The 13,271-nt window shown below is 40.7% G+C and overlaps 1 protein-coding gene across 5 annotated transcripts in view; it reads right to left on the bottom strand.

The window, feature by feature from the left end:
* The window catches only part of abr (ABR activator of RhoGEF and GTPase), a 123,634-nt gene that overhangs the window by 53,982 nt on the left and 56,381 nt on the right, over positions 1-13,271 (bottom strand). For 4 of the 5 annotated variants that reach the window (XM_029447365.1, XM_029447366.1, XM_029447367.1 and 1 more), the window contains 4 exons: positions 8,379-8,486; positions 6,941-7,001; positions 1,432-1,484; positions 319-459 (listed from right to left, as the gene is read on the bottom strand). In XM_029447365.1, the coding sequence (XP_029303225.1) occupies positions 319-459; positions 1,432-1,484; positions 6,941-7,001; positions 8,379-8,486 (363 nt within the window). Of the gene's footprint in view, positions 1-318; positions 460-1,431; positions 1,485-6,637; positions 6,691-6,940; positions 7,002-8,378; positions 8,487-13,271 lie in introns of those variants that run through there. The other variant, XM_029447369.1, reaches the window with a different exon arrangement.

Here is a 13,271-nt window from a genome sequence, read left to right as displayed (position 1 = left end):
ACCTAACTTCAAAGTCAATTATCCATACATCTCTCGTTTTTTGCTGTGCTGTTTTTGGGAAAAAACAACAATAGCATCCAGTGCTATAATATATATATATATATATATATATATATATATATATATATATATATATATATATATATATATATATATATATATATATATATATATATATATATATATATATTAGAGTAACTAAGCACAGTATGTGGGCTCTATCTAGTTATTTGAATGTAATTAAAAGGTCATTTCAAATGTGTAATCTCATTCATACTAAGATGAAAAGGGTATTGATTAACAAATAATCAAACGCACCTCTCCCTTGGGAGTGGTGACAGCGGTCCTGCGAGGGTCGATCTCCTCGTTGATGGAGGAGAGGAAGTTCTGAGATATCCGCAGAGCGTCCTGCAGCAGGGGGAAGTCCGGGTGGTCCTTAGGAGTGTGTTTCAGCAAGTCCTGCAACACAAACACACATGGTTCTAAAGACGCACACAGTCATGGTTTGTGTTATGATACATAAAACTTTACTGTGAAATCACGGGGGAAATATGTTGATGCAATAATATCAAAACGTCTGTATATTGTTAGAAATCCATTTTCACTTCCTAACAAAAATCCATCCAAGCATAAACAGAAGTTCTGATTGAATTTTGGCTTCTTATTCAAAACATAATTGAACTGCACACACACAGCTTCCTTATTGAATACTTAAGCAATCTCTGATAATCTCATTTCCCTGTTTTTATGGCCTTGGCTCTCATCAGCATACCATGGTGACAACAGAGGCTTGAGCTGCCGTCTTCTTTCCAGAAACAAACGCCGCCAATTTTCACCTCCTCTTACTTTGCATGAATGACAGGAACATGAGCTTTGTAGAAACACACACACACACACACTAGACTCGGATGCTCTGGTCATGTTGTTGTTCTGACAGCTTTATGCAAACCCAGTCATGCAATAAACTTCTGTAACATAACTAGACACATCCAGGCATCTCTGCTCACTTGATTGGCAGTTTCCACTTAATTACCATCCGAAGAGGTAGGCTTATTTAGGCTGGGAGGATACTGTGATAAACAGGGCTGGATTCCCTGCGAGGAATGTCACAGTCCATCACAACAGCTAAATCTTTTTAGTAGTTGTTTTTGCTTCTTTTGCTTTTGAGAGTTTGTGGGCCTCATACTGTTTTTAAATATAATACTTAACTAAATGTACTACTTACTTTCCACCACTTATTTTATTTGCCTGTGTGTTGCCTTGAGACCACATCCCCTTGCTGACTTCTGTCTCCACTTCAGTACAATGGAAGTCAATGGATTTTAAAAAATTACATTTATAAAATACAGCAGCAACATCTCCAGAATCAGGGTCCTGTTTCTATAACTTGCGTGAAATGCTCCTTTAATGCTGTGCAAGTAATGTACTTACATGAAGGACCAGGGTGCTCCTGGTGACACGGTCAATCGGCTTGTAAAGGAGAGCTGTGGGGAGAGAAGAGGAGGGCTCGCAGTTAGTGTGGCTTAAACACAACACACACACACACACACACACACACACCACACACACACACACACGAGGTCACAGTTCCACGGCTCAGAGAAGGGCAAACACTCCCCCTCAGTTCACACTGAGTTAAACACGGCCCCTATAGTCCAACTGATGATATGATTCTTGGGTTGATGACATTCAATTTAATGACAACAAGCCTCCAGACTGCCAGAGTGTCTTTGAGCAATACACGCAGTTGACCCTGACCTTTGACCTTCCTGTGAAGGGAAGCAGTTCCCATGTGGGGATCAACAGAGGATCATAATATTATCATTTACAAATGAAAACATCAGACTGTATGTGTGATATTCTTTAGATTGAAGGTGGGGGACTGCAGAAGTTTGGTACAGCACAACAGTTTTTTCTTGTTCTGTCAGACAAAAAAACTTGGGATTTTATTTTAAGACCGGTCAAGACCACAACAGCAAACATATCACTAAATTGTCTGATTTATTTGTTAACATCATTAATCTGATTGGATGCAAAACTTCCGGCTTCAAATGCACCCCTTCAACACCTTCAAACGTAAACGCGGGAGACAGGAGAAGCTTTGCCTTCTGCGAGATGTCAGCGAAATCTTTGGCAAAATTTGGCTACATAAACGACAAAAGGTTAATCCGAAAAACAGCGTCCAGAAGAAAACACACAGCAGTATGTAAATTCTGCATTACGTCAAACTTTTATCAGCACTTAAAAGGGAATCATAAAGAAAGGTAAGCCAACGTCAGCAATCTGCCTCTGTATCAAAAGTCTTTTCACTTGGTTTTTAGGAGGACACTGTTACACACACACGGACACAAACGCTGCTTAACATGCAGTCCACCTCCAGGAGTCACACTGCAGCCTCCTATTGGTTCTGAAACACTTTGCTTCCACTGCATAATTATGCTGCTACTAGGTAAACTTCAGCCTGCCTGGACGCTGAAACACACGGATTCAAACATAAACCGCGTGTGTGTGTGTGTGTGTGTGTGTGTGTGTGTGTGTGTGTGTGTGTGTGTGTGTGTATATATATATATAGAATCACAGTTTAAGCCTCCACCACCACACTTGGCTGGTTTCCCCAGGGACAGCTTTGCTGCTGAGGTTGTGTGAACAGCGGCAGGGCTGACACACATGACAGCTCTAGGTGAGAAACTCCCACGGATAAGACAGAGGGAAAGATGGAAGGAAATAATTACACAAAAGGAGAAGGGTGACAGGCAAGGTGGCAAATGTGAGGTCGGGAAATAAGAAGCAAACACACATTATGTAAAAGAAGAGAGGGTGGGTGGGAGGTTGAAGGAGAGGACTTTTACTGACTTCATGTAATGAAATGCCAAAAACGTCTCAAGGTCTCAAAATGATAATGCCATCAGCATCATGAAGCATTGTAAAAAAAATATTTCAAAAAAGTATAATAATGCCGCTTCGCACATTTACTCGTATGCAATAACAAAAAAACAAAACAGATCCGCAAGGGCATACACATCTGGAAACAAGCTGCCAATGTTCCACCCAGTGATCAAACTAATCTCCATTTATAATAGTGCAGGCTAAAAGCAACTGATTAGTACACAGGAATGGAAGAAAGGCTAGCCAAGTGAAACAGAGAGGAGGGATGTGCCTTCTGTATGCAGAGCAGGTCGTCCCAGACAGACTCTGCTCTGCTCCCACAGAGAGGTAGAAACTGTGCTACACTTCCCCTCCAATGTTACACTTATCGGTTTAAACCATTGAGCATTGCTCCCATCAGCTGTACAGCAGACATGTCATCTCTCTCTTCATCTCTCCCTCTGTCCCTCTCACTTTGAAGACTTCATCCTCCTTGCTTCTTCTCGCCTCCTCCTTATTCAACTAAAAGAAATGAAAGGGCGAGAGCAGAAACCTCCAGGGAACATGATCAGATCTACTGATAGGACTTGTCATATTAAACTTTACACACTTCCATATGCTCGAATACACATACACACAGATACTCTCAGATACTGTATAAGACCAAAGAGAATCTTGTAGAGGGCCTTGCTGATGCTCTTTGAAGTTTCTCCACCCTCTGGTCATTAATAATGCGGCCTCCATCAATGGTCCCGTTTCACTGATCCAATGCCGCTAACTCCCAGAGGATTTACTGCATGACCTGCACTGACTACAGGCTGTGAACACCTCTAATTATGTGTGTGTGCAGGTTTGTATTCACCTCATGAAAAGCTACTTTAGGAAAGTTTAGGGGACTTTAGGTTAAATTGGCTTCAATTCAAGTTTCAGCTGTTGGTCCAGTACATTTTACGTAAACCATTTGTGAGTTTATGAGCTGGATGTATTGGTCAGTAGATAAACTGTAGGGATTATTGTTGTTCTACTTTGTTCTGCATGTCTAAAATCCTACTGCACCTTGGTTTATTTGGAAGTGAGAGTCTGCAGCTGCAGTGGTACTTTGACCTCAATGCTAACATCAATATAAATGCTGATGTTAAGCAGGTGTATTAATTACTATGTTCACCAGTTACCACTAGAATGGTACTCGCTAATGCCAATGGTGCATTCAAGTGCTCCTCAGATAGTCCATTTTAAACAAGATGATAATATCTGTTTTTGAGTGACTCTGTTTACGAGAATCTTCCCGAGTCAAAAACTCATTTTTAAGATCATTCCAACACTACCTGAATGCAGCACAAATGCCCTTTGTCGCAATGTTAACGTTTATGGGTTCTTCCTTGGCCAGTACTTTCTTTGTAATCCTGCTGACAGGCCAACAGAAAGACAGACACGCCGAGCTGAAAACATAATCTTCTAGGTGGAGGTGATTATCTCTAACACAGCAGCTGAGACTGAAGGGAATGTCATGAGTTTTGCAGCTATGTTCATAAACTAAACAAATTATTTGACACATTGGACCTGACGATGGTACTAGATGGAAAGTTAAGGGATCACCAAGACCATGAATGTCAGTATAAAAATCTCCTGGCAATCCATCCAAAAGATGTTGAGATATTTCAGTCCGGATGAGGTCACAAGATAGTTACAGAGAACTCAATAACACCCTTTGCGGCAAAGTTCGAGTCAGGACGTGAGAGGATGGAGAAGACAGAGAGAGGCGGATTATTGGAAGTCGATGACCCGTCACAGCAAGGTGCCTCTGATTGGTCCTGTTCTCAAGGTTGCCTTGGCGACTTGGCTGACGGACAGATAGTTCATCTCTGATAATGGGGGGACAGAGCATGTGGGCAAAGTGTTTGAACCACACCACACTGCATGAATTTACAGCTAGGACACGGGGACTGCCAGCTTTCATATAGCAAAACTTTCAGCCGCCAATGTTAAGCAAGAGCTGTGACGGAGGACGACAAGGACAGAACGCCAGCGATAGGAGAGGGAAAATAAAGAAGGCAGAATGACAGATAGGTAGAGGGCATTTACCGATTAAGATAATAGATAGAAAGCGTTCACAGTGGAGAGCAAAGTCCCCATTCACATGTAAAACAGGATGTCAGATGCTTCTTTGATTTAGTACTTGTGTTGCTATCTGCATCCATTCATTAGTAGGTGGCAGGAAGATGAAACGGTGAGCTATACTACATGTAAATAAGCCTGACACATTGACTTACTTTGATGAAGAAAATACACAAAACCACACGTCAGTTCATTTGGCTGGGGTCCAGTTAAATCATAACTGGATGGATGGATGACTAGTTTCATGTACAATTTATTTTTGCAATTGGCAAGTTTCTTAGAAATAAGAAAGCAGTTCGTAACAGGCAGCATTTCTATTTGAACTTGAACTTGTTATTCTTGAGGTCACTGAGAATTGAGAAATGATAAACACTTTTTAGTAAGAATTGTTTATTTGTGCAAGTTAGCATAAATAAATGAAACCTTTTGTCTTAGGCTTGCCTTTGTGTGTTTACACTATTGCAATCAATTCATATAAATTATAAATAAATATAAAATTCAATAATCTTACACACACTTTACATTTAACACCCTTATCTATTAAATCGAGAATCAATTTAGAATTGAAACGCGAGTTACCCAAAGATTCACACCGCTAGAAGAAAGGTAGATGGAGGGAACAGAAAGGAAGTGTAGTTTTAGAGTTAACAATTCAGAGAATCCCAAGACTACCTCGCCAGGTAATTAAGGAACCGCAATACAAACAGTAATCAGAGCAACGGCCCCTGGGTGCTGACAAACACTGATTGTTGAGGGAATATTAGACCCTCGTCATGCTATTTAACTACCATAGTAACCTGGTAGGACTTCAAGCCAATCAGCAGTCTCAGCAGTAAAGATGAGAAACTAATGTGATTATAAGCACCAGCATGTTTGGGCTATTCCTCATTTACGGGGCATAAATGAACAGACACACTCACAGATACATGATGCTGAAAATTGACACACACACGAACACTCACTGAGCCTGACAACGCTACACTATTTGCTCATCATGTTTATTATTGCATAATTTGGACAACCCACAACAATTCATTATTTCACCTGCAGCAAGAGGTCTAAACCCAGCATCAGTTTGAAAGGAACCAGCAGTACAAGAACAAGCATGCACACACACAAACACACACACACACACACACACACACACACACAATAAGTATTCTCTACCAGGAGCAGATAGGGGCCAGCAGTCCTAATACCGACTAAACGTGCCTGCCTTTAAAACAAATGTACCACACAAAAAAGCTGCTGTCCTGCTGTATATTCCATAAAATATTATAAAATAATTGCAGTCTGCCACAGCCTGTGAGCTGCATATTGCAGAGGATCATCACTCAGCAAGCACACAAAAGCTCCAATGCTTCAAAAGAAACTAATTTTATCACATCATTCACGGCACATAAATGTAGATAAAAAACAATAAGCAGACAGATTCTATTTGTGCATCAGTTCATAAAGCTCCAAACATCTATAAATCATTTTTGAAAGGTTATTTACAACTGTCCCAACTTCACAGCAAACACCATATACTACCAATCTACCGTAGAATCAACGACGATGACATCCTGGCTCAGAGAAAATGACAGGAAAAAGGAAAAACAACACTCCAAGTTGTCTATACATCGAACGGCGGCAGCTCATATCATGCAGTCGTTACCGTATGTGCAGTTACAACACAGTCTGAGGACCAGAAGCACCTCCATATCCCTCCTCTCCTCACTCTGTTCTCCTGCCTCTTTTATCAGGCAGACAGACAGAGGGGGGAGAGAGAGAGAGAGTGAGCGAGTGTGTGTGTGTGCACGCGCTCACACATACCAGTTTGCCTCCCAAAGCCCACCAATGCATACACAAGTAGAAGGGGCAGGACTTGAGTCTTAAAGCAGCAAGCTAGCCTAGACAGACACACACACACAAATAGACAAGAATGCACACACACACGTACACACACAAACACACTTACCCTCCATTGATACAGATGTGGTACAATCTTTGGAGTCTTTAGGACCTTTTACTTTGAGGTTCTGAAAGAAACAGGAGTGGAATAATCAATTTAATTAGCACCACACACACACACACACACACACACACACACACACACACACACACACACACACACACACACACACACACACACACACACACACACACACACACACACACACACACACACACACACACACACACACACACACACACACACACACACACACACACTATAGTGAGCTTGGCTTTAAAGCATTAATGGATCCAAAACTATGTATTCTTTGTCAGCTCCGTTTCTGGGCAAAAGGCAAACTTGCTCAGTATCATGTTGTATGCCGGATGCCTTTCAACGCTTCACGTTTGGCTTGATGTACATCCACCTCGATGTGGTGTGATACATTTCTCTCTGATCTACATCTTATTTGCCAGAAAGCTAATCAATGTGTGCGCCGATGTTTGTGTGCTATTCTTAAATCGATCAATAGATATCATCCCCATCAGCTGTTATAGAAATGTTATCCAATGTATTTAAAGGAACCGTTGATGAGTTTGTAAATGAGTGGTCGCCTCTGTATATATTTTGGTTGCGAGTGGCCAGCAATAACCTGCAATGAGCTTAATTTGTTCACTAAGCATTTTATGTTATTACAAATGTATCTTCCTTGTGTTGTTTTATTGCTCGTCTGTTTTTGTTTTGTATATATGTGTTGATGCTGGTGCTGTTGATTCTAGGTTCACATTCATGTATATAAAGCTAGCATTGATACAAGGGAATTAAAGTGCGTTTGGCATTATCAGGGTTTTCACTTCCATCAAAGTTATTTTATTGATTGACATCTAAAACACCTTCAAAGTAATCAGGAGGATTTTAGCACGCCAGTACAGCATCCCTCCTCCACATCAGCTCTCAAATACTAAATATATCCACCGTGCTGCAACTATTTATATATGCTGGTAAAGTGTTGGTGTACAGTAGACCTAGTCTGCACTGCTCATCTGTCCTTAAATGTGCTAGCTGTAGCATGTTAACATCAATATATATCTGCTTACTGTGTTTCAAGCGAGTGTTCCTCAATATAAGAACAAATGTCCCATAAACGCTTCCTGTCGAAAAAGAGGATGTTTCAACTCGCCTAGCTTCCCCTCTGCTGTCGCTACATGTGCATTTATTTTCTCCGTCACGTTACTGAACAGGATTAATGTGATGGTTTACAACACTTCAGATCAAATGATATATTAGTTTATTGTTTAATTCACTTACTTTTATGCCAAGTTTGTCATGAGTGTAGACCTAAATACAGTGACAGACTTCTTACCCCATAAGCTTCAACAAGATGTGCTATTCAGACACATCTTCCTTCCATCCGTCCTTCCATCCGCTCCTTGTGTCTCTGATCATCTTAGGATAAACTTACCTCAGATATCTTCTGGAACTGGCCGTTGGCCTGGCTGCATTTCTCTGCAGTCTCTAGCGCCACCTTGTAGTTGTCCACAAAGGCCTTGTACACTCCCAACTGGCTGGCCTGTGAAAAGAGAGGAACACGCTGGTATGAGACGATAGCAGCAGGAACCTCTCGTTTAAATGATTCAGACCTAATGAGCAACTGGTTTACTGTCTAATAGCTTTACTATTACAACACAACACAAATCTGCAGTAAACAAAAATACAGTGGAGTGAGTACAACTTGCATTCAGCCACAAATATCCATTACATAAATATAGTTACACGACTATATTAAAATTCATATACGGCTCTGGCAGATTAATTAATTTCTATTCCCATCAGCATTTTGCCTGGAGTGGAGGGTTAAAAAGAGTACTGCAGTCCCTCTTTTGCTCCATCAGCATACATGAAATTATCTCCCACACACACCCGTTACACATACAGTACAGTCAATGCACACAGGCTCATTACAGTCCCATAGTGCCACTCCACTGGTGGCTCTGTGCAGATTCACTTTCTCTTTCCTCGCCCCATTCATTAACAGCCCCTCTCTGCTGCACAGTATGTGCATTGTCACACAAGCTGCAGACCAGCAGTGCATGAATATGCATCCTGCTACAGCAATGCTTGAATGGCTAGGCTAAGGAGCTGACTGCACCCTATTAAAGCAATGAGATAGGATTCAGCTGAATAGAGTGAATGAGTAAGACTTGTTACTTTTGTCCTCCTACTTTCATTTCCTCTCCTTCCACTTCCCCTCAGAGTGTGAAGTGGAGAGTTATTGAGCACAAGAGAGGAGACATGAGGGAACCATTCGGCCTCGCGTGACACTTTGAAGATGACGGTGTAGATCAATACATTCTTCATAGGAACAGATGACAAATAGCCAACAGTGTTTTGTGATATAATCATCATAGCACATTCCTGACACACATATTTAGCCACATAAAGACTTACAGACAAGAACTCAGCCAAACAAGTGTCACTGTATATCATCTCATCATAATTGGAGACTTCGTCATGTCAAACCAAAACCTTGGATGGAAGGGAGGAGCCGCCATGTGCGATCACATTTCTGTAGAGATTTTTGACTTGACAGCTTGGCTGGGAAGTACAAACCAAGCACAATGACGTGATTAGGTCTGTACGATATTAGAAAAAAATGACATTAAGATCCTACAGTATATGAAAAAATACTGGAATTTACAACAGATGACTTAAAAAATTTTTATCTGGAAATAATTCATAATAATTTAGAATTATTAGGGTGTTCTTCTGCATAGAAAATAATAAGAAAAGCTGAACATGTTGCCCAAAACCCGTTTCTGGTCAACATCAGCCTTTCTGTAGCTGAAATATTTCCATATAACGGACATAATGTTTCTTTTTCTTTTGAGGGCTTTTCTCCTGTTCCTCGCTTATTTGCAGTTTGTGGTCCACAACTAGCGGAGGCCTGCTTTGGTTGTTTGATAAATTGATCAAGAATGATTGTGATTGGTGGTTCGATGTGCATGCAGAGCCTGCAAGTCCCTCACTAGCAATAACTCTGTGTATCCAAGAAGCCTTAAATCAGAGTAAATGATGTTATATCAGACAGACATCGCCTGTAGATTAGTCATAGAAAATGAGAACCGTGCAAGTTTTCTTTTTGTATCAAGCTGTAGCATGACGCGTTTCAGTTAATTTGCCTTATTTGACATGGTACGTCCTGCGATGTGACTATTGCACATGCGCACATCGACGCTGAAAGGATATATCGTGTAGCCTTAGACGTGATCATGATATTTCATCAGTTCAGTATGTTGGTTGCACCAGGATGAAACTTCTCCAGCTCCGTCCATCACTGTGACGCAGGACTTTAAACATCGGCCCTCGAGGCATAGCGCCTACACTTCAAATGACAAGACTCACAGGTCAAAGTGACGGATGGGAAAACAACACCTTGTGTTTGAGAGTGGAGGTGGGAAGGAGACGATGAAGTAGAGGGGATGAAATAAATGAGGGAGGGTATAAAAACAGAACGAGAAGGAGCGGTGGACGGACAGTACAGAGCCTCGACTAAAAATAGAAGATAAAAATGCCTCCGAACATCCTCACCATCTGAACGCTGCAGGCCAAACCATGTTTCTAATAATATCTTCTGAATGATTGCACAGCTCAGAATGCAACACAGAACATAGTTATTGTTTAATATATATATAATAATATAATGGCTATATAGTGAAAGACTGAATGCAGACAACTACTCAACACTTAAAGTATTCAGCTGGCATCAGCATGATGAGAATTTGGAAATTAGCAATATCTGTACATGACTACATCTAACTGACTTGCAGAGTGAAATCCCAGTTACTATTCAATCAATTGCACAATCAAATGTTGTACATGCAACACTCTGCTGTCTTCAATGAGTCACATTTCCTCCTGTTGCTGAAATACATTGTTCCCCCTTGATATTTAAAACTCAAAACGTCAGTCAGACAGTCATTCACATGTCATGTGACTAACAACTGCAGATTACAATCAAACCAGGGAGATTTCACCACAATGCCAAATGTTGAAATGATTAGCATCTCTCTGTGTCCTCAGCATAATTCTTAAATAAATCCAAATCTTAAAGTGAAATACCCAAACCAAATATTAGCGCATGTGAATATCATGCAACACTCTGACATCCCCTCCTCATGGTTTTATCCACAATTACATTGTTAGGTGAGGAACAGCTGTACCTTTGTAATATTTCTTAAACACTCTTTTTATTTGTGGTCCAATCAATAAAATGTCTGTTTTCTAATTTAAGAAAGCTGTTCACATTGTAAGCAGCCTATTGGTTTGACAGATACATATCACAACTTGGCTTGCAAAACTGAGTAAATGTCATGCCATCATTATGAGGAACCAGATGAGGATGTCCGTCTTATTCTGATATGAGACCGGACTCTCCGCCATCTTTCGCTTTTGGTTATAAATCTCACAAATGGTTTCAGGTACATTTTTCTAAAAAACAACAACAACAACAGATTAAATAGTCTGAAAAGTGAAGTTTAGCACAAAAAAAATGATGAAATAGACTTCCCTTTAGCTGTGTTTCTCACTTTAGCACTCGATGAACTACTATCTGGTTTGAGACAGGCTAAGCTAGCTAGCTGCTGGCGGAGCGGCTTAGCTGCAAGAACAACTGCATGTGTAATTACTCACTACTGCAGAGAGTACAGTACTTAACTCGTATGTGTTTACAACAAGACAGCTAGGTGAACAAAGAGAGGGAAGTTAGCTAGCTAACTAGCTAACATCTCTACACAAAACTGACTAGCTGTAGTGGCAAAACAATTATTTACCAGTCACAACACTCCAGGAATGAACCATGTCTAGTTTTGTTTCAAAGTACTGTATATATGTTTAAAGTAGAGCTGGTTATTAAACTTTAAAATGTTGTTATATGTAGCCTACTGAACTGTGTTGAGTGTTGAAAACTGTCATGTACTAAAAGTTAGCATTGAATATATGGTCAAATTCTTAATCTTGACTTAATTTTTGTGGTGATATTTCCTTTTTTAAATCACAGTTTTGTTAATTTTGGACTGTGTTCTATACAAAACAAGTTATTTTGTTTTGTACAGCTTTGAAATGTGTTAGCAAATCGAGCGGATTGATTGGCAATGCTACATTAGCTTGTATTTAGGAGCAGAGGAAAGGGTTAGGGTTAGAATTTGAATCCTTTTTAGGAGTTTAAGTGCTTCTTCTCATTACCCCCCCCCCCCCCCCCACTCTCTGTGGACCCCAGGAATCGCACCACCCAGTGACACCTATTAGTGTAGTCATCAGCTCCCATCTGTGCTGCGTATATGTGCGTACATGAGCCTGTTATGTGGCAGCTAAACATTTAGTCAGAGTGGTAGAGTGCGAGTACAGATGGCAGTGTAATTAGCTGCTCTACTCCCTACTGCTCCTTGTCCGCAGCATGGAGGCCACTGAAGCAACGCAGAGGCACAGACAACAGGCAGACAGGATAAAAGCTAACCCCATCTCCAAATTCTCTCAACCTTTTCCAGACAAGAGAAGCGCTCAGCTGCAGCCTGTGGATGCCAGGGTTGCATTTGAGAGTGGAAAGGGTTTAATTTGGCCACGGCCATTGCTCTAACGAGCTTGTTGGGCTAATAGAAACACATTTTTGAAGATATGCATCCATCTTTTTTCACCCACTATAAATGTAAACCATGTATTATGGTATAGTGGTAAATGGATTACTCATTTATTCATACCTTCATGGTCCCAAGGAGATGAGCCTAACTGACGTTGGTGATCCCCTGACCTAGTGCATGCTCTAGTGCCACATGAGGTTGACATGTTTGGCTTTTAGTCAAATACCTCAACAACTACTGGATGGATTGAATGTGTCCAATACTTTGGTTTATGACCTAAAACCTGCACAAGTGACATCCCCTTCATCCTCATTTGTACTTTGAGATGAGTGCTAATTAACAAATGTTAGCAGCATTGTCAATGTGAGCATGTTGGCATGCTGTTAGCATTTACCTCAAAGCATTGCTGTGCCTACTGTAAGTACAGCCTCAGAGCTGCTAGCCTGGCTGGAGACTCTTGTTCATTCATGTCTTCAGAACCCAAACGTCTCCTATATAGTCATGTTACTGGATTATGTCTTTGTCTGAACAGGCATGAGACTTATTATAGTGCTCTCATCAAAACAACAGTGTGCTCATGACTTGGCAAACTGTGAAATGATGGTAGGGAAAGTAATAAAGAATAATAATATAAAAAGCAACTGACAAAATGAGGTAACAACACTTTGAACTGCAGGATGAAAAAAAAAAAAAAAAGGGAATTTGAACACCATTAAAATACA

This window comes from Cottoperca gobio, chromosome 14, assembly GCF_900634415.1.
Source record: "Cottoperca gobio chromosome 14, fCotGob3.1, whole genome shotgun sequence".
Taxonomy (NCBI): Eukaryota; Metazoa; Chordata; class Actinopteri; order Perciformes; family Bovichtidae; genus Cottoperca; species Cottoperca gobio.
Note: the sequence above shows the minus strand (reverse complement) of the source record. Positions and strands in the feature narration are given on the sequence as shown.